This window comes from Stegodyphus dumicola, chromosome 5, assembly GCF_044657685.1.
Source record: "Stegodyphus dumicola isolate Sdum_Otavi_A_Nest chromosome 5, ASM4465768v1".
Lineage (NCBI taxonomy): Eukaryota > Metazoa > Arthropoda > Arachnida > Araneae > Eresidae > Stegodyphus > Stegodyphus dumicola.
This window is the reverse complement of record NC_140772.1, coordinates 71,609,369-71,635,757: the sequence shown is the minus strand read 5'-3', so window position 1 is coordinate 71,635,757 and position 26,389 is coordinate 71,609,369. Positions and strand designations below refer to the sequence as shown.

The window sequence follows — 26,389 nt, the reverse complement described above, 5'->3', positions numbered from 1 at the left end:
AAGATTTCAACCCTCTATTTTAAGTAAAGTAAAAATATCAAATCATAATAAAAATAACAAAATATTAAAATTATTTCTGGAAGTTACCTCTTTAATTTTGCTGCGGGGAGGAAGTGGAACAGGTGCCAATGATATATCAGCTTGATGCATTTTAACATCGTACAGAACAGATCTAAGCAAGAAAAATCATATTTTATTGATGATACCTTTTATTTTACAATCAAGAGTTATTTAAAGTTTAGAAAGTAATTTAATTTATGAAGTAGTATTATTAAAAACACACAAAAAAAGAATCTAGACAAAAATTACATGTCATGGATACATATAAATAAAATATTACCTTACAATTTATAATAATAATAGATCTTACATATATGCAAAATGCAAAAATTTTTGGGAACTGAAAATGCAGTGACTCTGTAAAAAATTTGACATAAGCTTGAGAAAAACTCTTTTACTATAATATAATCATAATAAATAAGACAAACTCCATATCAACAACTAACAGAATAATGCACAACACAAATGGACTCTGTTTAAAATTTATATAAGAACTTATGTAAATAATTAAATGCCATAAATGATATGCATATTAATCAATGCCTAAAAATATACGTTTGAGGAATAATTTTAATTACAAATTTAGAAGAAAGTCCCTCGACAACCCCTCCCCACAAAATTATGTTTATAAATCCCCATTAAATATTTATTTAAATATGTCAGACATAAGACAACGATATTTTTATACACAAAACACAGATGTATCCATACAAACAGACCCTCTGTAACATGGCATTCCTAAAATACTGTTATGTCCTCACGCAATTTGACTGAATACCAAGAAAGCTGATGTTATGAAGAATATATGACCTGGCCACTGATACTTTAACATCCAACATATTAAAAACTATATAATTATGAGGTATCATTGCCATGAAGAAACTTAAAAAGACAAGAAAATTAAAGAAGAAAACTGCAATCTAAAAATTTCACAGTACAGTACTAATTTTTCAAAATTTTAGAGATTATATTAGATTAAAAAGAAACCGCATTCTGATCTTGATCTGCATATTTCAGTTTACCGTAAGAAACAATTTCAAGCTAAACAGTTTAAATAGGTTTGTAATTTAAAAATTAGTTCCCAAGAAATTAAATATAAAGAACATACAATCTTATACCTACAATGAGCTGTTCAAAATAGCAGAGCCAAATGGTAAGGGGGGGAATTCTATAATATTATTTCATTGTAAATTAATGCCACATGGAGACTTGTACACCTTTAAAATAAAGAAAATACTCAGCTGTGTTTATTTTACTAGCCTACTCATGAATAAAGCTCATAATAAATATTTCCCTCAAATGATAATACTCTATTTTATCAGAAGATAAAATTTCCTTATTGAAAACAACAAATACCCCAAAGCAGTTTTTTAGGTGTTAAATAAAACCATCAGCATTAAATTCTTGCTATATTTGTTTAAACAATTTATGGCCAGAATCAGTTCAAAATGTAAATCTAATCAAGCCTACAAAAAAAGAATGCATTCAATGCTAGTACCCGTTAAGATCTTTTTCTTCAGAAAGGCTTTGATGATGTTAGTGTCAGAGAAGTATTCCAGAAGTATTAGAAAAGGCTGATGAAGCACATTTGCATCTGGGATAAGCCAAATGAATTTAAAGGATCGTAGAATAGATGGAAATGATGATGTTAAACCCATTAACCTAGGAAGCATAAGGCCCAGACTTAGTTGAACAGCTAGAGTTATAGTTATAAATGAAAATCTTCCCATTGAAAGAAGTACAAATTTTAGCAGAGAATTTCATGCATTGTCCTTGACTGTGAGCTCCAAACAGTGAATTTATAAGATATCTTATTTGAAGTAATAAAAGTATCAAATTTATTTGCATTCATTATGAGCTCCATACAATGAAATTCATAGAGATATATAAGCTGAAATTGAACACTAACAAAACAGATGTGGGGAAGAGAAATGTTAAAGAAAAAATTTTTTAATCTGAAAGTGTTCAGATTTAACGATCGCCCAAAAGGATTTGTTAAGGTGTTTTACGCTCTCGCTGAGCTCGCAATCTACCAGTCTTCCGTTGCACTCACTCCAAACCCATTTCTTTTTGTCTTTTTAGCTTCATTATTAAGCATAATTTTCTTCGCACTTACGCCATGTACAAGTCAACAGTAAAATTATAAAAATTTTAAAAGCAGTATATGTTTAGAATTCCCCATGCAGCGTTAAGTTTTGGCATATATTTTTCTATTTTTTTCAGTGTTTTCTTAGTTCATCATATTCACTTTTCTTAGTAAGATGGCCTGCAAACATTTTGCTTTGTCTTTTTATTATTAACATTTGAGTGTTAACTTTATTTATTAAACAACATGTTCTTCTCACTTATAAAATTCAATTCTACGGCAAAATCACAAAGTATTTGAAAACAGCATGTTTTTAGAATTTTCGATATACAATCTCGCATACTGGAGATAAAAATGTTTTACTCTGTATACTTTTACCACCGCTTGCTTTCAAATCAAGAAGTTTATTAATAAAAAATTCATTAAAGTTTTATAAATTATGAAATATAAAATTCGAAATTCAAAGTTCGGGCTTTCATGCGTACATGTTCGGGTGGAGGACTATGTTATTCAAAATTTGATGGCTCTAGGTACCGTCGTATTTTTACATTGCGAGGAACATACCTACATACATGCAGATTCTTCATAATTTAATTTCTTAAAAAATAATACCAGGTGATAATATTCTGTGACAATTTGAAAAGTGATACGGCCGTTATAGTGGAAAACCCCGTTTCCAGACTAGTCCATTTGGGGGGGGGGAATAACAAATTCTTTGCAACGAGTAGTCAAGTAATAACGAAAAAGAAAAAAAAATATATCAGTATGAAAATCTTTTGATCAAACTGACAGTTTATTTTTTTTTCAACCCTGCCAGTACTCTGCTTTTGTACTAGTTCTTGGCTTGTATAATACGAATTTGCATAGCACAGCACTTTTTAGAAATTCAGTGATAATATTGTACGAAGGTAACCTGCATTTATTTCAATGCCATAATTATATCCTTACTCAAAAAAGTATTTGCTTTTGAATGCCAAAAATGTCCTGCAAGTATTTCAGATCCGGACACTGCTGATTACCTGGGGAAAATATTTTATATATGATAATTATTTGGATGAAAGTAAAACATTTCTTAAAGTAATTAAAGTATGGTATTTAACATCATTTAATGTGGATATTTTGTTATCATACTTCCTTTCACAAAAACTGCGAATAAACAAATCATTTCGAAAACACAGTATATTTTCATTCTCAGCATCACTAAACATCAGAATCACTAAAATATACCTACACAACAACATAAAACTTCATTTAATTTTACGTACCTGGGTTCAGAACTTGAACTGAAAAGAAAATTTAAAAGAATTTAGACAAATCTCAAATAAATCTGAACATTCTTATCGTTGAATATTTACAGTAACACAAAGTAAATTTTAAAATGCAGTTCTCTATTACACTAATACAAAAACAGAAATCATAATTATTTTTTGAGAATATGTAGAATAATATACAAAACAATACACTGAAACTTTAAACAATCAATCATAAGTTATGCCACAAAAAACTACAATTTGAAATACTAGCATTTATTTATTTTATTGTTTTTTTACTGATTTAGAAAGCAAGTTAACATTCATTTATAACACCAGGCCAAACTTTTCCAAGCACAATATGCTTGTAAATTTTTGCTATTCAAATGAGCTTCAGATTTTGCAAACTTTAAAAATTTTAAATGTGTATGTATGTTGAATTAAATAGATTACACCTTTGTGGCTTTAAGTTTTTAAAAAGATACTTTTTATTGGACAGTTTAATTAATAAACAGTTATAAAGTACATCTTAAGAGTGAATTATGGCAAGAAATTTTAAAGACGAAAAAAATAAGTTTTTACAAATGTTTTTTAAGACAACATCTATTCCACAAAGATTCCTCTCTAAAAGGTTTTATAATATTTATAGAAATGTATTTACATTATATATAGAGTTTTTCTCACAATTGTATTAACATTAAAAATTATTTTAAAATAATAAAGTACACAAAATAACAGATATATTCTAAACACCTCTTACTAGTTCCCTGCTGTCCTTGGTAACTAAAGTCCATGGAAATTTCAGCATCATCATAAACTTTAGAAACTGGATCCTCGTACATGCTAAGTAACTAAAATTAGAAAAACGATACATTAAAATATCACCTCTTTCCTGCTTCTTCAAATACTAATTAAGCTTTGCTCACAGGGTGAAAAGAGTTAAAGAAGCCACACTGAAATTTTATAAAATATTACATTTTCCATAATTTAATTAAAACTTCTATCATTGAATTCTGAAAAATCAGAAAAAAAAATTAAGTTTCAGTAAAAAATACTTGAATCCTTACCGGTGAAATTTTAAATGCGCAGTTTATGCGGAAAATACAATAATTTACGTAGGCAAGTCAAAAATTAGCTACACTTTGTCATAACTTTTTTTACATTGCGCACTTTGTTTTCTGTCCTCGCATATTTTATTGTTATACTGTTGTGGTAATGCTGCGAATGTTTGATCTTAATTCCTCCATTTTTCTTTCTTCTGTTGCAGATATATCATGGCTGCTCCATTAGAAGTTTGCACCAAAGAGGAACAACGAGCAGTGATCCGATTCCTCTGATCGGAGGGTCAGACATGAATACGCGAATCACTGTCGATGAGGTAGCATCTGAATTGAACATCAGTCATGGCTCCGCCCATCATATCATCCACGACGAGCTCGGTTTTCATAAAGTCTGTGCACGGTGGGTATCAAGAAACCTTACTGCAGAACACAAGCTCACTCGCGTTAGGGTCTGCCAACGCTTTCTCAAAACACAGTTTTACGTGATAGTGCACTTCTCCCATATTGCGATGATAGTCTGACCCTTTGACACCCTCCGACCAGAGGAATCGGATCACTGCTCGTTGTTCCTCTTTGGTGTAAACTTCTAATGGAGCAGCCATGATATATCTGTAACAGGAGGAAGAAAAATGGAAGAATTCAGAACAAACTTTCACAGCATTAGTCCGCAATGTAAGAAAAGTTATGATAAAAGGGTAGATAATTTTTGACTTGCATCCGTATTTATACAACAGAGTCGGTGGATTGCCATATTCAGAAATTCCTTCATTCAGACTAGACATAAGTCTGGGAGGTACTGTCTATTCTACTGCGTTTGAAATTTATTTCAGTTCAGTATCTCCGCATATTAAAATAATAACTATAAGAAAAAAAAATAATAATAAAAAAATCTGAAAACGTTTAGGTTTTGTGTGTTACCTTTATTTATTAAAGGGTCCGTGACACTTAGCCGACGGGACACTTAACCGACACCAGTTAGCCGACAGGATATTTAGCCGACACGGACACTTAGCCGACAGGACATCTAGCCGACAAGCACAACCGACAGGTCATTTAGCCGACACGGACAGTTAGCCGACAGGACATTTAGCCGACACGGACAGTTAACCGACAGGACATTTAGCCGACACGGACAGTTAGCTGACAGGACATTTAGCCGAAGAGGACACTTAGCCGACAAGGACACTTAGCCGACAGGTCATTTAGCCGACACGGACAGTTAGACGACAGGACATTTAGCCAACACACAGACTTCGCCGTCAGGGCATTTAGCTACGGGACAGTTCTGTCAAGAGGACAATAAGCCGACAGTGATGTTTAGCTGACGCGTACCCAATAATTATTTAAATTTACAATCAATTACAAAATATCTCGACTTCTCCATAAGTTCAATATCTAAGTTATTTTTTTCACCTATCAGTAAAATTCAATTTTCGATTCTTGAAGATCTCATACGTGCTTTTAATTTATTGCGTTAATTTAGCATTGTTTGATATGTATCGTGCTGCTTAGTGTATATTGGCCAAATTGAAAAAGCGCTGAAATTTCTCGTCAGGGAATATGAATTAAATTTCGAAAGGAAAAAGAATTTTTTTAGATGAGTACAGCAGTCACTTAATTACATTATAATATGGGATCTTCAAAAATTATCCGTAAAGATTCTGTTATTTAATCAACTTTCACATCATTAATAATTTTTCTTGTTTACTTAATGATATTAATTTTCCAATCTCGCTCTTCCAAATGCTTTCAAATTTCTAATATCTTTACGTTGCATTACTATTTTGCTCATCACATCGCATTACATTTCTTCCTTGAAAAATCGTTTAGCTCCTCCCACTAATGAAATATAAAAATTACTGTCATTCTTGAATTATACTTTTTTATGGAAACATATGGCAGTGAGGGTTAGTTTAGCAAATATATTTTATTTGTTATTAAAAACAATTAAAAAAAGTGAATTTTTAAGAACAGCAAAGGTATAAATTATTTGCGACCTCTATAATTAGCAGTTCATGCCACCATCCTCAAAACTCATAAATTTTGTGCATTCTGAGTTATAATACGTCGAATGGTTGTTGCTGTTGATGATTAGAGAAATTGTTCTTTCTGCCTACGGCGTTGCTTTATTCCTGCGATTTTGTAAAGAAAGGGAAAAAGACATTGCTCTCACTGCTGAAGCTGATCCTGAGTTGCTGTCCTCTCTTGATGTTCATGATAAGTATGTTTTCATTATTCTTATTGCCATTAGGATAAAAGTTAGGATTCATGCATATCGTGGACAAGGTGGGGATCGAAAACCGTATCAAATCTGTGTGTAATCACAGAAATCTGGAAGTTACCAGCGATAACTTAGAAACACTTAAGCAACTTATGCTTTCTGAGTTTCATGCTTATCAAAATTCATTTAATACAAATAATGCGACTGAAGTTCACTTAGCTCACGTCAATGCTATGGAAAAGGATAAACAAATCTTAGAATTATACATTAATGAAATGAAACAAAAAGGAACCCTAAACAATCCAACACAGGAAACAAGTCAATCTGATATTACTGTTAGTCAAAAATCTAGAATCAAAAGGAAAAACACAACAGATAAAGAAGGATACATAACCCCTAGAATAACTCATAAGAGAACTCTATCAAATTCCGAAATAGAAAAACAAGCTCAAAAAAAGTAAATTCGAGGAACTAAACCCTGAAGACACTATGGAAGCAGAGGAAGGTGAATTTATTACAACCAAAAAAAAAAAGGAAGGACACATTCCCCCTATAGTGTTAGCAGACTTCACGGACGATTGGGATAAGATGAAAGAAGATTTTGAAAAGCAATTAAATATAAAAAAATATCGTGGAAATCTAAGTGGAGGTACACTGACCATAAGAGTTTATGACTCAGACCACTACCGCACAGTTACTGAATACCTAACTAAACTACATATCGTTTTTCATAACAATAACTTTTATTGCATTATTCAGATTTTTCAGAACGGTCTACTCCTACTACGCTGAGGACAGCAGCCAGTTCAGTCTAGTCTACGATGTCTCTCCAGTAACTGCGCTTCGTAACGCGAAATGAATGATCCTACCTTACTGCGGATTCTCGCACGATATTCCTACAAGCAAGTTATGCCTATATAGTATCCGCCAAATCACTATAATTGCTCCCTACGAATATAATTGCTCATCACCTCCTACTTCGATAAAATGGTATCTGAATGCTTCGCATTCAAATCTCCTGAACTTAGTGCTAGCACAGGAAAAGGTTATGCTCAGTAATTTCACTTGCTATATATAGGGTAAGGCAATGGCTGGATACTTACATGTGCGACTGCGTCGCTTCATAGGACAGGGAAAGGAAATTTCATTAGCGGACGGAGCCAAACGATTTTGTAAGGGAAAGACTGTAACATGATGTGATGAATAAAATATTAATGAAATGTAAAGATATTTCAAATTTGAAAGCATTTGGAAGAGCAAGATTGGAAAATTATTATCATTAAGTAAACAAGGGAAATTATTAATCGTGTGAAAGTGTTCAAAAGAACCCATTTGATTAAATGAAGAAACGTTACGGATAATTTTTGAAGATCCCATGTTAAAATGGGATTAAGTGACCGTCGTACTTAGCTAAAAAAATTCTTTTTTCCTTTCGAAATTTAATTCATATTCTCTGACGAGAAATTTCAGCGCTTTTTCAATTTGGCCAATCTACACCAAACAGCACGATACATATCAAACAATACTAAATTAACGCAATAATTAAAAGCACGTATGAGATCTTCAAGAATCGAAAACTGAATTTTACTGATAGGTGAAAAAAATAACTTAGATATTGAACTTACGGAGAAGTCGAGAAATTTTGTAATTGATTGTAAATTTAAATAATTATTGGGTACGCGTCAGCTAAACATCACTGTCGGCTTATTGTCCTGTTGACAAAATGTCTTGACAGTTAACTGTCCCGTAGCTAAATGCTCTGACAGCGAATTCTGTGTGTCGGTTAAATGTCCTGTCGGCTAACTGTCCGTGTAGGCTAAATGTCCTGTCGACTAACTGTCCATGCCGGCTAAATGTCCTGTCGGCTAAGTGTCCGTGTCGGCTAAATGTCCTGTCGGCTAAGTGTCCGTGTCGGCTAACTGGTGCCGTTTTATTGTCCCGTCGGCTAAAAGTGTCCGCGACCGTTTATTAAATATCATGTCCTTCGCACTTAAACCATAAAATTCCATTCAACAGCAATATCGCAAAATAATTTTAAAAAGAGCATATCTTTAGAATTTCCGATACACAATCTCCGCGCTAGAGATAAAAATGTCCCCCCCCCGCGCAGTGTTGCCATTGGAAATCGTTGAGTTTCTTAACCAAAAATTCGTTTACGTTTTACAAAATATGAAATAGATAATAAAACAAATTCTAAGTTCGGGCTTCCAGATGCCCCTATTCTAGTGGAGGACAACTTACTGAAAATTTGATGTCTTTAGGTACTGTTGTTTTTCGCAGCAGGAGAAACATACATACATTCATGCAGATCCTTCATTATTTAATTTCTTTAAATATAATGGAGGGTTCTAATATTTGGTGGCAACAATCTGAAAAGTGAACCGATGTTTTCAACACAAAATGCCAAAATGAAATTAATAGCCCATCTCAGCCAACGCCCTTTGGGCTAAAAGATCTGAAAGCTTTTAGATTTTACATTATGCCCAAAGGGTCGTTTTCTTAACGTTTTGTCTGTTACCTTTATTTATTAAATAGCATGTTCTTCGCACTGCACTTACACCATAAAATTCAGTCCAACAGCAATATCGCAAAATAATTTAAAAATGAGTATATCTTCAGAATTTCCGATACACGCTCTCGCGCGCTGGAGATAAAAATGTTTTTTTTTTTTTTTTTTTTTTTTTTTCTCGTACAGTGTTGCCACTGCTCGGTTTGAAATCGTTGAGTATGTTAATCAAAAATATGAAATAGATGATAAAACAAATTCCAAATTTGGGCTTCCAGATGCCCATATTCGATGGAGGATTACGTTATTCAAAATTTGATGTCTCTTTGTACTTTTTTTTTTTTTTTTTTTTTGACAATGCGAGAAGCATACGTACATTCATGCAGATTCTTCATTATTTAATTTCTTTAAATATAATGCATAGCTCTAACATTTGGTAGCAACAATTTGAAAAGTGAACCGACATTTATAGTGAATCAACGCAAAATGCCAAAACGAAATTAATACTCCCTCTGGGCTAATTGCCCCTTTGGACTAAAAATAACTTTTAATATGAAACGTTTATTTTACCAAATTTAAAAATTTTAATTTTAAAAAAATTTAATTTTGCATACATGTATTACATATAATTCTGTGAATTTTTTGTTTTATGAATGTTAAAAATGGTAAGAGTGAAATTAACTTCTGTACATTCTTACATACACTTACACTTTAAACAGGCAAAGTTAATTTCAGAATCATTCCTATTAAGCTAATCAAGGATTTAATTTAAAATTGATTAAAGACTCAAATCAATTTTAAATTAAATCCTTGATTAGCTTAATATTAATTTAGACATTAAACTATTTTTGTAGAAAAATAAAACAACAATTTAATGCATTCTGCATGAAAATAAGACAGTTTTTATTTTTCTTTTGTAAATATAAGATAAAAATTTTCAATTATGTAAACAGAAAATTCAATTTTAATTGGAACTTATTACAGCTCGGAGAGGAAGGGAAGGTAGGAAAGAAATGTATTTCGAATAATAACATCTTTCTCAAGGAACAAAATATTCTGAAGATCTTCCGCTTCTAGATATACTTTTCTACATTTCAGTGTTAATTTTCCTTCAGTGCACGTAATGAAATTTTTAAATGTGGCTGCTATTCATAAATTAGTCAAATCCGCTCATTTTGAAATAAAATAAAATCAGTGATGACGTTTCATAGGGTGCCTGAGAAACATGGTTATACGACTTTAAATACATTTACCTAGACATTTACACCCAGTTCAAAAATTTCACAAAATGAAGTAGTGAATTGTTTTAAAACAATTTTAGCACTAAATCAGGAAAGTTCTTTAAACACAAAAATCAAAATTTGTTTATAGTCTGTGTAAAACAAAATAACGAATTTCTAAAACAGTAAAAATTTTCTGATTGTCTATGTGCAAAATTTTTAACCTCCCTCAAAATGGCTTCTGTAATGACCCATATCTATCTGTCATTTAGCCACAGAGGTGACCGAATGAAAGAATTTCTGTCCCACTTTTCAAGAACACTCTAGGGATGGCATTATAGGTCTCTCATCCCTTTTCCTCTACCACTCAGGTTCTCTTCTAAGTCCTGCCTATTACCAACCTCTGGATAGGAATCGTAAAAACAACCTTGTATTTAGCGTAAGTATATTGAAACACTCAATCGATTTCGAGGGCAGCTAAAGGTCCCTCCTCATCAGGAGAAAGAAATACATAGAAAGAAGAAAAATAAAGTCGGTTTCTCCCCTATTAATAAAATTCACCCTTTGATTCTAAAAGATTGCGTTTCTGTCTTCAATTCTTGGGGAATTTATAGTATATTGTGTCAGTGTAGTTTAAGATATATTGGCCAAACAAAAAAAGCGTTGAAGTTTCGTATCAAGGAACATGAATCTTATGTCAGAAAAGGCGAAATTAACAAGTCTTCAATAGCGTATCATAGTTGGACATTTAACCATAATTTTGACTTTGGGTCTGCAAAAATTATCCAAAAGGCTTCATCCATAGGTGAGTTGGATTTTCTTGAGGCTTTTCACATTCACAAAGATTTAGCAGATTTAGTTAATGATTTGAAGTCCAATCCAGTCCTTTCTAATGCCTTTAAAATTCTACTAACTTAATTCAGTTATTTTTGCCGATAGATGGCGTTACCTAATCGCGTTTGGTACTACCAGAGGGTATAAAAATCCGTTCATTGGTTACTTTCCTTTATTTGAAGTTCAGATTTTGAGCGTGAAGGTGCATTTGCCCCTCGCTCCCTATTTTAACTTCGCTAATTTTTCTTGTCCTTTATGCTTGATCAGATAGCCTGGCTCAGTAAAAGTAGGCGGCCAGTGCAACTCTGATTAAAAATCCAGTTATAACCACGTGCGGTGCTGATAAGTACCACGTGTTTCTGAGACTCTTTCTCCTTTATTTTCTTATTTCTAGGTATTTCTTTCTCCTGATGAGGAGGGACCTTTACCTTTAGCTGCCCTCGAAATCGATTGAGTGTTTCATTATACTTACGCTAAATACAAGGTTGTTTTTACGATTCTGATTGTCACATTAGCGTGTTTCTCTTCTAGTCTACTCTGGATAGGAGTTTTTGGTACTCTAGGCCCATTGTTCCCAGCCCGTGGTCCGCGGAACATTAATGCTCAGTGAACCCTTTCAAGTGTTTCGCGATAAAAAATTAAATACACAATTAAAAATTATTGCAAAAGAAAAATCAATACGATGTAAAATAATTTCTGTATAGACGTGTAATTAATAAGCGCGAATGACAATTAGACTTTTTAGTTGTATATGTGGCTTCAAAAACTTTATTACCTACACAACTATGAAAAATGACATCACATACTAGACCAATTGATACAGAAAAATTAAGCTACCACTCGTCAATCATTACTTAGCGTCAGCGGAGTTACTTTTCAATCATTGTCAAGAGACGGGTCCTTTCGTTGATGTCCGAGAGAGCAAGTGTTGGACGCAGGGAAATCATGAAATCAAAACGGTTCAAGGAACCGGGTTTGTTAAGGAAAATAACTGTATGAAAGAGTTGAATATGCAAGACTCGATTCTGCTTTTCGGAGTTTACAGTGCCGTACAATTCCACCAAACAGAACTTTCTTGCCTCCGGTAAACAAATTCATTTTCAATTTTCCACCGTAGGATTTTATTCATACGAGCGGAGTAGCCCCGCATTAGCCAGTCATCAAAAGGCGCACACGGTGTGCATGTTTTTATGTCACAAATTTCTCTCTCTTCCCTCAGAAGTTTTTTTTTGGGGGGGGAGGGGGGCGAGTCCCGCTGACAGAAAGGCTGCTACAGCGCTCCCGGCACGAATAACGTCTCTGTATGAGGTATTATATTTTTATGCTTAATGCTGTTCCAAGCTGCTTCATTAAAATACAGGATTCGTATCAGCTAATGCGACCTCGGTTACGCACTTTCGGACTTGAAATTTTTTACAATAACAGACACTTTCGGTTTTTGTTCTTACCGCTGGTGAGTGTTCCACCTGGACAATACCTAATTCCGAAATTTCCGCTGTGGTGAATCCACGTTTTATCCACGCTGATCCATCTCTTTGATTTCCCATGTTGGAATCGACGTTCGAATTAGCAAATCCTACACCGATATCTGAATAAAATACTAATTTCAGCTATGTTGTGTCTCGCTGGTCACCTAATATAGCCACTGTTGTTCGCGATATCATCATTCAGCCTGATCAAATCAACCCACATCAGGATCTGAAACGAAAAATTATCGAAAGATGTTCTGAAATAGACTCAAGAAATTTGTTGGCTACTAGCAGATGAAAGCCTCGGCCACTGGAAGCCCAGCATTATGAAGCATCGAGCAGAGAATCCCAATATCGAGGACTCATTCTTATTTCTATTTAATAAAGCGATGCCTGTTCCTGTCCAAACTATATTATCCTCGCTGTCTCCTATTACTTCTGATAAAGCGGCAGAAGTACCTGGCCGAATTTTGGCTATAGCAACACGAACATTTCTACGATCTTCTCTAACAAAGACACTTCTCTGGAAAATGCCAGCTATTCCTCTCCGGTTCTTTTCCGTCAGGAAATCAAAGCTCTTAGGGAAGAAATTTCTGAATTTTGACGCTCAAGGAGTTCATCTTATATTTTTCTGGTCGCAAACGCTCCAAGTCGCGTGACAGCATGTTTTGATGGTATCATCGAAATTTCAAGAACAACGAAAAAAAAAAAAAAAAGGTTTTTCGTCGTGTTCCTACGCAAGGTAAATTTGACGAAGGAAGAGCAGAGGTGACTGACTCTTTCCCCACACACACACACATATCGCGTCGCCTTTTCATCATAGACAGATCTACAGGTAGGTGTTTTCTAGTAGATTGAAGACGTGATGCCAGTTAAATTGTTGCCAATAAATCTGAATTGAAGGCACCAGTGCACCAAACGTTTTGTTGTGCTTATGGAACATCCATAAATGTTTATGGTCATAAAACAATTACTGTTATTTTGATTTAAGATTTATTTTTTCTTTCCGTTTTCTGATTTACGTAATAAGTGTCTAATTGATTTAACAACAAATTTTTAAGTACCTGCCAAATTACATACCTGTAACATTTTTTCTGTAAAATCATCTTGTGTTAATAATATACTTGGTAAATTATTGTTACAATATCCTGATAGTACTAAATTACCGATCAGAAACCCCTTAAATTTGCATTTCAGCAACATGCTGACATTGCAGTCCTCGCCAATAACGCCATTTGGATTTTGTCTCCCAGTTTACCACTAATATTAAGGATCTAATGACATTATCGCCGATGGAGTATCCCGAATTGAGATAGACGATAGTTTATCTACTACGCTCAATTTTCAAAAATTCGCTGCTGCGCAGTCAAACGATGAAGAGCTTCAACAACTTTCAGCGTGTAATACGTCCTCTTTAAAATTAGAGAAACACTATTTTCGTCTTGAGGATATTCAACTGTACTATGACAAGTCCCCATAACATCCCCATCCTTTTGATCCCCAGGTCATGAGATTAGCAGTTTTCAAAACCCTACATTTTTTCTGACATCCCGGTACCTCAGCCTCCCTCGATTTAATCGCTACACGTTTTGTATGGCCTATCATGCGAAAAGAAATAAAATCCTTTGTGCGCAGCGGTGATAAATGTCAAAGAGCTAAAATCGCTAAATACACCAAATCTCCTATTGGTACATTTACTGAACCTGATGCTCGTTCTGCCCACATACCTTTCAAATTTTATAAGCCCTCTCCCTTCATCTGACGGGAAACAGTTTTGCATGACTATCATAGACCGTTTGAATGATTGGCTGGAAATTATTCCAACAACCGACATGACTGCGACATGCTCGTGCCTGCCATAGTATATGGCTGGATATTCAGATTTGGATGCCCAGTCACACTTACATCTGTCCAGGGTAAAAAATTTCAATCTAAATCTTTTTAGATAACTTACACGCACGCTTCGGAGCAACTGGATTCGAACCTCTGCATATCACCCCCAGTCAAATGGAATTATCGAACGCTTCCATTGGCATCTTAAAACATCCCTTAAAGCACATAATATAGCGCAATGGACTAAAACTCTTCCACTTGTCCTCTTAGGGATACGCTCAACCATTAAGGACGATGTCAAAGCAACGTCTGCTCAACTTGTTTATGGCACAACATTAAGATTACCTTCCGATCTAGTAACCGGTGATGCCATATACCATACCTTCATTTCCGCACACGTCAACAGTTTACTTCAAACAATGAAGTCTTTAAATCTTATTTCTACTGTCCTACACGGTAGTCCTAAAATTTTCATCAATCCTTCATTAAAAACTTATCCTCATATAACTTTTAAGATCTGGCAAAGTTAATCCTCCACTGACACCACATTATACTAGACTTCATTTAGTCGTTGACAGAAATGATAAGAATTTTAATAATGATGTAAACGGAAAACATACTACAATTTCAATTGATCGTATAAAACCTACTTCCAACTTGCCAGATGACATCAATCATTTTCCGGCTTTACCTCTTCCGGTTTCAGCTACCTTCCCAAAATGCTTTAATTAAACATCTACCTTTAAGAGTGGGCGTAAGATCCATTTTCCAAAGCATTTAGTCGCAGACTACCTTCCCTTGAGTACAAATTTATACTATATTTAACGTTTTGTACTACGCATATGTTCCTACTGCACCTGTTGCGATGTATATATCTTTATTACACTGTACCTTATTTTCTGTATTTAATTAATTTTTCATTACATCACCATTTTCTGTTACGTATTGTAAATACTTACCACCATCTGTAATCCTGACTTCGTCACTGGAGGTATTTCATCATGCGAGCGAGAGATGTGCCGCATCAGCCAGTCGGAAATGGACACACATGATGTGTATGTTTCACGTCGCAAACTACTCTCTCCCCTCAGCAGTTTTTCTGGCGAGTGGCTGCTACAGTGCTCCCGGCATGAATTAGGAAACACGTGGAATAAATTATATTTTATACGTATTATATTGCTTTGCTGCTTTGTCAGGTTCAATGTTCCGTCTTACTTTCTTCGGGAACATGCAAGGACCTGACTCGGAACAGAAAGCTTACTAAAGCTATGTTCAATAACTGTGGGAAGTAGACAGGATACACAAGAAGGGTATACAAAACCCTTTATTTTTTTCTATTTACAATAACTTCCGTACTTCGGAATACACAGACCCACTACTTGTGGTCTAAACGTAAAAATATAAAAATAAAACTAAACTCTAATTTAACTTTAAAATAATAAACGTGGAAGATTGGCCTTATATTAACAGGAAGCCGTATGTAGTACAGAGAACTGTGAACACTACAATACGTTTAAAGTTATCAAGAGGATTAAACCTCTGGCCTGGAAGGCAACCAGCAACTGAGTAAAACTTCTAAGGTAAGCGGCCTGCTTCGACTAACTGCTTCCTCTCTTTCGCTTGGCAAAAAGCCACAACTTAAGTACTTGGCGTTCGCCAGACAAACTTTGCATAAATACGTTAACGCTTATAATTCTGGCCGGAAGTAGAAAATAAGAAGTGATAGTAAAGATTTAAAATAAAATAAACGTTAGTAAAACTTAAGATCCTTACAGCTTCATTAAAATACGGGAATCAGACCAACTAACGTAACTGTTCAAAAATATTATACATTGATTAGCGTGCACAGTTCACAACTAAATTCTGAACACTGAACCTAGTTTATTTCTCTGCTTTTTAGTAACAGTATCAAATCGAATTTTTGAATTAAATAAATTTACGTAAGTCTTGCACCATATCAATTAATTTATATTTTTCATAAATATTTTTATTACATGTAGTGGATAATTTCATCATAAAGAAATCTCGTCTTGACTGATGAGACTACCGCTAGCACTCATAGATTTGTAGATGGTGCAAAAGAGGTTAAAAATGTGAAATTTACTCGAAATGTCAATGGATTGTACGACGAAGAATACTTAAAATCCGGATTTCTTTGACAGAAAATACAGATTGTCCAACTTTTCTCTGCACTGTATGTGGAAAGAAATGTGCCAAAAGTGCGATGGTGCCCGCTAAAATTAATGCATTATTTTTTAACCGAACATAATAATGCTTCATTAAAAATTAAGAATACTTAAAAAGGCGTTTTTGGAAACTCAAGGTAAACAAAGAAGACAATTTGCGTATAAAATTTCTGAGTTAGTAGCATTAAAATTAAAGCCACACAAGGTAGCAGAAACTCTCATTTTACCTGCTTACTGTGAAATAGTGACAATTATGCGTGGGAAAGAAGCAAAAAAGAAAAATTTGAAGGTTCCGGTATTCGATGACAATATTCCAGAAGAATTAGTAACATGTCCTGCAATATTGAAAGAAAAATCGCAAATGAAATTGTTTTGAAATTCTTGACTTTATTAAACAGTTATTTAATTGAAGTGCAGTGAAGATCTTTGTTTTCCAAGAACTTGGCGAGCATTGTTTAAACTTGACATCATTAATATTGTTGTTAGGTTATTTGCCTTTAAATTTTATAACTTTTCTTACTATAAAAAAGAACATACTCCTGGCAGAAAGCTGTTCTTGAATTTGGAGTTTTACAACAATCCCATTAGATTGCTTGCTTCCCAAATAAACTATAAAACTCCAAATTAAATGCAGATTAATTAATTTTTTTTCTCAAGTACACAACCATTCCAATTAAGCAATATTTCTTCTAAAATTCAGAAATTTTAAACAAAATGAAAAATTTACATGGATAAAATTTGTAGGATAACATATCGCATTTCTTTTATTTGAAAAAAAAAAAAAAAGAATATATATATATATATATATTAAATGGTAATCACTAGCCATTTCAGTACTTTCGCCACTAGAAGCAGTAGTTATATTATTATGGAGGCACCTAATAGTCGACCACCGTTGCCTGCTATGAAGAGACAGACAATTTACATCCATGTCTCCTCCAGGATTTGAGCCCGGGCCCTTCGGTACGGCAGATAAAGTCAAACCACTTTCCGTCTGGACAGCATTTGAAAATATGGTAGAAATATAAACTTACAGCAGGTAAACGGATTTCAAGGATTTCTGTAGCAGTTGGTCGCATATCTGGATCTCGTTGAAGAAGGTCTCGAATAAGTTGTTTGAATCCAGGTGAGTAATTTCCTTTAACTGGGGCAAATTGACCCTGTTAAAATAAGAACATTATTTAAAAGCATAACATACTAATATATTTATCTATTATTTTGTCATAATATATACACTTCAGGATATTTAATTTTTAATTGCAAGATAAACAAATTTTATTCCTACGATCAATAATTTAGTTTATACATAATTATACAGAAAATGTGAAATGTCGTGTAAGATATACAGTTTAACATTTATTTCATAAGATAAACTACTTTTATTAGAAATAGCTTTTCATAGCAATGCCATCGCCGGGACTTGAACTCCGGACCTCTCGAATACGCGCCGCGTGTGCTGATCACCCGGGTATGCCCGTTCTCATAAAGATTTCTATTAATGATGCACCGTATATTAATTTTGCCTTAATTGTTCTGAAAGGGACTACTTCTGGCCACTTGGAATGTTGGTCGACTAAACAGAGTACATATTTGTGCTTATGAGCTGATGGAGGTTCAGTTGGACCGGTGATATTAATGTTTATTGTGTCAAACGAAAATTCAAGTCTCTGAATTGAAGTTATTGGGTGTACGATCGCTGGTTCTTTCTCTACTTTATAACAAGTTCTACAATATTCTTCTATATCTTGCGACACGTTTGGCCAGTAAAATGAATAACGAATCCTTTATTTTGTTTTTCTATTGTGTGTGTTCTATTGTTACATGTGATATTATTAAGTATTTATCAAATTTATCCGTTTATTTATATAATCCCCGACTGGCAATAGGGATGTTATAAATTCGGGTCATTTTGTGAAGTAGCCAGCTTTTCCAAAGTTTGGTTCCAAAAAATGAATAGTTTCAAATAACGCTAAAAAATTCATTGTTAAGAATCAGAACTTCATGATGGCTATTTAAACTTGCAATAATATTTCAATTAAAAAATTAAATTAAAGTGGTGCTTTTGTACTTTACTTTTATCACTTATCTTAGAAAAAATATATTAGATAATAGCATAAGTTATATAATATATGTCATAAAAGTATTGAAAAATATAAAATGATCAAAACTGTTAAAAATAAAATAAAGCCATGCTTGTTATTTCAGTAAATAATTAATTTTTATCTAAACAAAACAGAACTTTCCATTAAATAATAGTTGGTAATTGTAGATAGCTTGACCTTAATAAAGAAAACAATTTATTATTAGAACTTATACAAAACAGCTCCGTATCAAAATCAAACTAAACCCATATTCTAGAGACAAAAAGCGTTTACTTACATTTACTTGTAAGTTTACTTATTTAGACATTTATTGGACTGTTATGACATTTAGAATTACAAAGTTTGCCTGATTTTTTTTACATTTGCACTTATCACACTTGCAGTGTCCCTTGCAAAAACATCGCTGATATCCCTGATCTCTAGAACAAGATGATTTTCCAACACATACTCGAAGTGATATTGCTAGATCTGGAACATCGATAAGCAAAATAAATTTTCTTCTCTGAAGTAATTTCTACCACTGTGAAAGGTTTCCTTAATTTGCTCCTAACAGATAAAACTCTCCGTTTTGAACTTCTAATATTTTCTAATAAATTTCCTGGATCCCTTCTAGCTCTGCATACATCTGGTACTCGTAGTTTCACAGTATCACCAACATTACCAGAAGAAAATTTAAGGTTTTAAACTCTCAACATCTTTATTGCCTTTTTTCTTTTCGCCATCGACGGAACAGCTGGCACACTGGATTAGGTGCTTTCCAGCCTGTTGGATCCCGTCGATGGAATTAAAAATAAATATATGAATAAATATAAATAAGGAGCTTAGTACTGTGTCCTCCGGGGATTGGCCACGAAACGAGGAACATTGAAATAAGGACCAGAACATGGAAAGGAGGTGCATGCTGTGGACTGCTGAAACTAAGCCGAACGCTTTTCACTATTATGGTACATGTTAGGCATACAGTTATATTAAAGATGTGCTATAATAATCAGGTACAGATGTAAAGATGATCAAATACATTACAAATTGTGGAATACATTAAATGAATTCTGCATTAATCCTAATACTAAATATAATTAAAAACAGAAAGAAAAAAAAAAAAAAACACGAGATATTCAGTAAATTAATATATGTACAGTGCGGGCTGCTGACGGCACGGTGTCCAAGGAAAGAAGTCACTCCAGGCTGTCAGCAGTGCTTTTAGCAATGGTAGTGCAGTCTCTAATGCGGCTGAGCGCATATTTATTCTTAATTGTGTTCTTGAACTTGCCGGCATATCGATTGCAGTTGGTCTTTTTAAATGTGAATTCCCTGTGTGCGAGCAGTCAAACAGATAGTGATCTGGGTCACCAGTATTGCCACAAATACATTGGTCACTGTCACTTAGATCTTTATTGCCTGTGATTCTACACTTTCTTAGCACTTATTCTATGTTTTCTAACTTGTTTTTGCCTGCTTAAAATATCTGTTTGGATAAAAAGAGCCGCTGCTTCACAAAGTTACAAATTTACGCTGAATCACAAAGTTAACTGCAGGTGGAAAATCATTTACCAATGCATTATTATTTTCCGCATTATAATCATCTTCTGTTTCGTTATTGGTGTTATCAGAAGCATAATTAACTATTTCGACTTAAGCCTGAAGCTCTTCTTCCGTTTTAAGATGTCGAATAGAGTCATTCAGGAAAGATGTTTCTGCTTTGACCGGCGTTCCTAACATTGCTTCATAAAGAGTATACTTAATGCCTTCATGAAATGCTCTCTTTTCATAAGTTGAGCAAAGCGTAAACCTTCGGACCTATATAATATTTACTAATTTTTTTGCTTTCCAATCAAGAACTTAGCGTATTTTCAACATCCTGGTTTGCACGCTTGACCAAACCTTGAGTCTGGTTGTGCCTAGGTTTTCCGTGCCCAGTTTTCAGATCCGGCCACATTAAGTTAGCTTCTTTCACGATCTGATTACTGAACTCACGACCGTTGTCACTTTGAAGTACACTGTGGGCTCCAAATATAATAAAAATAGCAATTAAATTATATGCAAGTTCTTATGCACGTTTCCTTTTTTAGAGCACGCAACTATGCGAACTTCATTAAGTGGTTTTGATAGACAAATATAAATATGAAATCTTTATCTGGTTGCGACTGCATTTCAATTAGGTCTACCTGGTATCTTGAATTCATCACTTGAAAAACCACTGGCCGAACAAGAAGTCCTTTCTTGGGTACTTTTGATTTCTTTTGACAACTTTCACACAAATTTAAGTAAAATCCTCACTGTTTCGGAAGTAATACTTTAGTCATTTTTTAAGTTCTTTTAACATTCTGTTTTTAACATCATGGCCTATTGATAAATGTGCCTCATGAATTACGTTAAAAAAGAGTTCTTCAAAGTATACATAAAATCCAACACTGGAGCTGTCTTCACTTACGAGAAAGATATGTTCTTCAACATTGCCTACTTTCATTAAGTCGTATCTTTTTCATGTTTGATAATCTTCCGGTTTTTTCCCACTACATTTGTTTTCACAATTATTCACAAGTCGTCATATCTTTCCTTCATTAAAAATCGCTGCTTGCTTTCTTAGTGTTCATAACATTAACTGACTTGTAATTAAGGCGTTCAAGCATATCGGCCATTATTCAATATTTTATAAAATACGTGGCGAAAAACCGTCTAGCAGGAACAATATTAGAAATACTATTGAAATCTCAATCCTACCTATGTCGTCAATCTATGCACAGACTAGTGCATCCGTCATCGACAAAGACGGGCAATAACGAAAATTTGGCGAACTCGCGTTGCTTAGCAGTGGTATACGTCATGACAGTAGCCACGCCGCTGTGCAAACTGAACGAATCTTGTTAAAGTTATCGATTTTCCCTATATTCCCCATTACCTAAAAAATCTCCAGTTGGGCATTTTATAAACAACCGGTAAATCTCAAAAATATTCCAACAATTTATCACATTTACCCAAATTTAGTGATGATTGTGCAAAATCACCTGATTAACCACATTTACCATAATATATATATATATATGTGTGTTTGGTGCGCTCAGTTGCAAGAAAAAAAGTGACGTGTACAACTACTTGTTAAAACAGTCCCATATACAAAATTTCAACGTTCTACGGCTACTCTTTTTTTTTTTTTTTTTTTTTTGGAGTTATGCCAGATGCATACATATGTAAGTACGTAAAGACGTCACGAATTTTTTTTTCTGAATCCATTTTACAATCCGTTTTGGAAAAAAAAATCCTTTACTCTGTCCGTACTACAGATGCCACGCAAAAAAATCATTCAAATAGATTCGAGAGCGGTCAAAAATCATTCAAATGGATTCAAGAGATTTACTTCGTACAAAGAAGTAAAGATGTACAAACCTGGCTCAATCAATGCAAAGAAACTATGAACAAGGGGTTTATAATTGTTACAGGATTCTCTTGCAATAGGAAATTGAAAATAAGAAGAGTCGGAAAAAATGTTAAAATAAACTCAACCTACTATCAAGAGAAAGTTTTATGTCCGATATTTTCAAAAGAAATTTCATTTCTTTATCCCAACGACTTTCAAAGAGTGAAACTTCACCAAAGTCAAAGGAACAACTCATATTTTGAAAAATACCACTGCATTCCTTGAAACATTGAAGAGTGATTCACGTATTGCATAAATAGCTTTTCAACGTTTTCGTGCAAAGTCCCCTGGCGTTTCATCTATGGACCATTGAGACTCTGGTCTCTTGAAAAGAGCTCTTTCTAAGCGCAAACCCACAACATTTGATGGACTCTGGAAACTAGTGGAAGAGGAATGGAAATCAATACCCCTGAAAATTTTACATAAAGGCCTTCTATCACGGATGATGCAGATTTATGGTCTAGAAAAAAAGGCATCGAATCAAAATGATCGAGCATTAAAAACAATACTCTTCATATTATAAACTTAAATTAAACAGCTCCAAAATCGTCTAAAAATGTGTAAACACCCTCTGTAGATGAGTAGATCCACTTTTTTTATTATTATAAAAACTAATAGTTTAATGTTGGAAGATCTTCCTTTTTAGTATCAGAGGTAAGCTGTAGTAAAGCCAATGGTGATAGTTCTTGCTTTTCATTTCCAATATTGACCAATTGGGAAATATTTTAATGTACATATGATAGCTCCTCAGGCACGGAATATAATTAGTTAATCTCTGGATTCTAATTATTAAAAATTTAAATATATAATTATAAAAACATAAAAATCTTACCTTTACTATTTTATTTACGAGGGCAGGAAGATTAGAACCCTCAAAAGTTTTCTGCTGGCAAGCCATTTCATATAAGATGCATCCTAGAGCCCATATATCAGATTTTTGATTATAAAATTTGCCTTCACACTAAAAGAAAAATTTAATGAACAGTTATTCAATAAGAAACATTTAAAAACATATTTACTCTAATTATTTAAAGCACATACCATTTCTGGACTAATATAATATGGTGTTCCCACAACAGTCATAGCTCCACCTTGTTTGGTTGTCAGCATTTTAGATATTCCAAAATCACCAACTTTCACAGTGCCATCCTTAGTCAAGAAAATATTAGCTGTTTTCAGATCTCTGAAATATGCAGGGATTAATACTAAAATATCAAAAAGCAGCTACAGTGTGATTAACAGCACAATTTTTTTAATTATATAACATTAGACTTTTAAATTAACTGTATATTATGCATTTCAAATGAATTTTAAAAAATCTGTATTAATTTAAAAAAACAGTATAAAATATTCTCTGCTTGAAAAATAATGTTATCATACCTGTGAAGAATATTGTGATCATGCATATGCTTAATAGCAGATACAATCTGTTTGAACAACAACAGGATTTCTTTCTCATCAAGAGGGGTTTTCATTTGTGATAGATATTGGGCTAAATTCCTAGAAAAAAAGTCGTTTCTAAACATTTACTCATGCAAAAACAAACTAAATGTATGAATAGTTTCCAAAGAATTCAGGCATTTTCAAAGACCATGAAAATAAAAAATCATATAATATAATGTTTTGTAAATTTATATTGAAACAACAAAATGTACCCTCCATCTGCATATTCCATTTCAATCATCAGAATTCCATCTTCTTCAAAGCTATCATAATAGCTCACAATATTTTCATGATTCAATAAAGAAAGAACACTAACCTATAATATAAAATAACTGGATAGGATATTTCGGTTTGTATAGCAAAAAAAAAAAAAAAAAAAAAAAAAAAAAAAAAAAAAACCCTCTGAAGTCAAAATATAATACAATATTATCATAAAAATTCATACCATATGTAATTTTCAGTTACATAGTAATATCATTTATTTCATTTGTTTCATTTACCTAGCAAATTCATACAATATATAACTAACTAAAAATATGCTTTAGCATAATGACATATAATATTTAAAACATAATAAAAGTTTAATAAATTTATGAGGATCCTAGAAATGAAAAATTCAGGTTCTTTTCTTCAAGATTGTTTCAATATTTTAATGCATATGAAAAATCATTTTGAAAATTCAGAAAGTTGGTACTGAAATTACTGATACAAAGAAATTTTATTTCATTAATATAAAAATAAATCATAAAATTCAGCTAATATTTTTTCCTAGAATTCTCTCTGTGTTTCTGCTCTTTCATCTAACAATTTAGAATGGAATTTTGCCAGATATTAATGTTTAAATTTACATGCTTTTCTTTCATTTACAGCAGGCTCGGTCACACTGTAAAACTTTTTTTCCATTAAAAAGTGGTTTACATTGTAAACTGCAATAGTTTCGTTTATGAAATACGAGTAAAATTTGAAATAACATATTACATCGTACACTATTAGCAAATAACAATTATTTTTTTTATTACAAATGTATGCATTGTTTCAAATAATATGCATTGACAATGGTATACATCCAGAAATCCAAATGTATACCATTGTCAAATGGAAGAGCAAAAACAAATAATTACGTTTCTATGGCTTCTGTTATGGCAATGTTATTTCTAGAAATGGTAATGACCCCTTATGGTACAGAAAAAAAAAAAAAAAAAAAAAGCGTTAATAGTAAATTGAGTTACTGATGTATACTATACAGGGTGATTCTAAATTGCTTTTACAAATTAAGAGGGGTGATAGTACTCATCCAGATGACCAATAATTACCATAGAACATAGGGTCACATTCCATCCTGAGAGGCAGAAAAGAGGACTATTAGAATTCCACAACAGTGTTGGGATAGCGAATGAACGGGACCAAAAATAGAGTAATCAGTTTAGTGAAAACCTCAGAAAGTGCACAAAACGGATAAAACCGAAAACTTGGCGTTCGAGCTCAGACTTCGATGGCAAACACTCAAATACACATCTTTGGTTCGCAAACGATTGCAACAAGTTAATTATCTAATCAAGGGCTGAATATTATCAACTAGCTCCAGCTTTTGCTGTATGTCGAGATAAGAATAAAAAGTTCATGCTGTGTTGAGGCTGTCAGAACTTCGTGTCCCATAGAAGGGCTCTTCAAATAGATGAACGCAGCACAGTAAGTCCAGAAGGAAGGATAGAAGATGGCGAAGTGGGAAAAAACTGCTGCCTTGATACTATAAAACCTACCTTGAATTGGAGTTAATAATATTCAACCCTTGATTAGATAATTAACTTGTTGCAATCGTTTCGAGGTTGAGACCTCGCGAACCAAAGATGCGTATTTGAGTGTTTGCCATCAAAGTCTGAGCTCGAATTAACCCTCGAACGCCAAATTTTCGGTTTTATCCGTTTTGTGCACTCTCTGTGAGTTTTCCACTAAACTGATTGCGCGACTTTTGGTCTCGTTCATTCGCTCTCCCAAGTTTCAGGTTGGAATTCTAATATTCCTCTTTTCTGCCTCTTAGAATGGAATGCGACCCTATGTTCTATGGTAATTATTGCTTATCTTGATGAGTACTATCACCCCTCTTAATTTATAAAAACAATTTAGAATCCCCCTGCATATAAAGCTTATTGAATAAAACTAAGAATTTACACTGAAAAAAATTTTTCTATTAAATAATTTACTTTTAATACACCATATGTGCAGACAGAAATTACTGGCTTCAGAATTTTATTTATTGATCAACACAAATGGATAAAAAAGCATTTTAAGTACTATTTTAGCTTTAGAAATTTAAAATATTAAATCAGTTTCTGTATTTTATATGTTATTTGTGTATCAGTTACACTTTCTTTATTCGTAACAACACTGTTTGCAAGCAATACCGCTGCCTGGATCATGAATTTTGTTTTACTGTAAAGAATAAATAAATAATGAATAAAAATTAATGTTTTCAGCAATAATTTCTTGCTTATATATCATAGATAAAAAAGATACCTCATTAATAGCCAACTGTCGTTCACTGGCCGTTAAATCATGCATATTTATTTCTTTAACAATTACTAATGAGTCATCATATTTCTTCCGATACAAGACAGCAGTTCCGAAGGCACCTAACAATATAAGCAAGTTCTAAGGAAAGATCACACATAAAACTAAATTAAGATCTAGCAAATTAATTTTAAA

General features: G+C 33.3%; 1 protein-coding gene across 4 annotated transcripts in view; it reads right to left on the bottom strand.

Annotated features, from left to right (window-relative positions):
* LOC118203795 (serine/threonine-protein kinase Nek8-like) overlaps positions 1–26,389 on the bottom strand; it is a 154,665-nt gene that overhangs the window by 64,575 nt on the left and 63,701 nt on the right. For 2 of the 4 annotated variants that reach the window (XM_085816753.1, XM_085816751.1), the window contains exons 6-14: positions 26,201–26,316; positions 23,899–24,002; positions 23,624–23,743; positions 23,285–23,426; positions 23,076–23,204; positions 17,761–17,886; positions 4,150–4,247; positions 3,412–3,429; positions 88–172 (exon numbers count right to left, since the gene is read on the bottom strand). In XM_085816753.1, the coding sequence (XP_085672879.1) occupies positions 88–172; positions 3,412–3,429; positions 4,150–4,247; positions 17,761–17,886; positions 23,076–23,204; positions 23,285–23,426; positions 23,624–23,743; positions 23,899–24,002; positions 26,201–26,316 (938 nt within the window). Of the gene's footprint in view, positions 1–87; positions 173–3,411; positions 3,430–4,149; positions 4,248–17,760; positions 17,887–23,075; positions 23,205–23,284; positions 23,427–23,623; positions 23,744–23,898; positions 24,003–26,200; positions 26,336–26,389 lie in introns of all 4 variants that reach the window. The other 2 variants (XM_085816752.1, XM_035376083.2) reach the window with 2 other exon arrangements.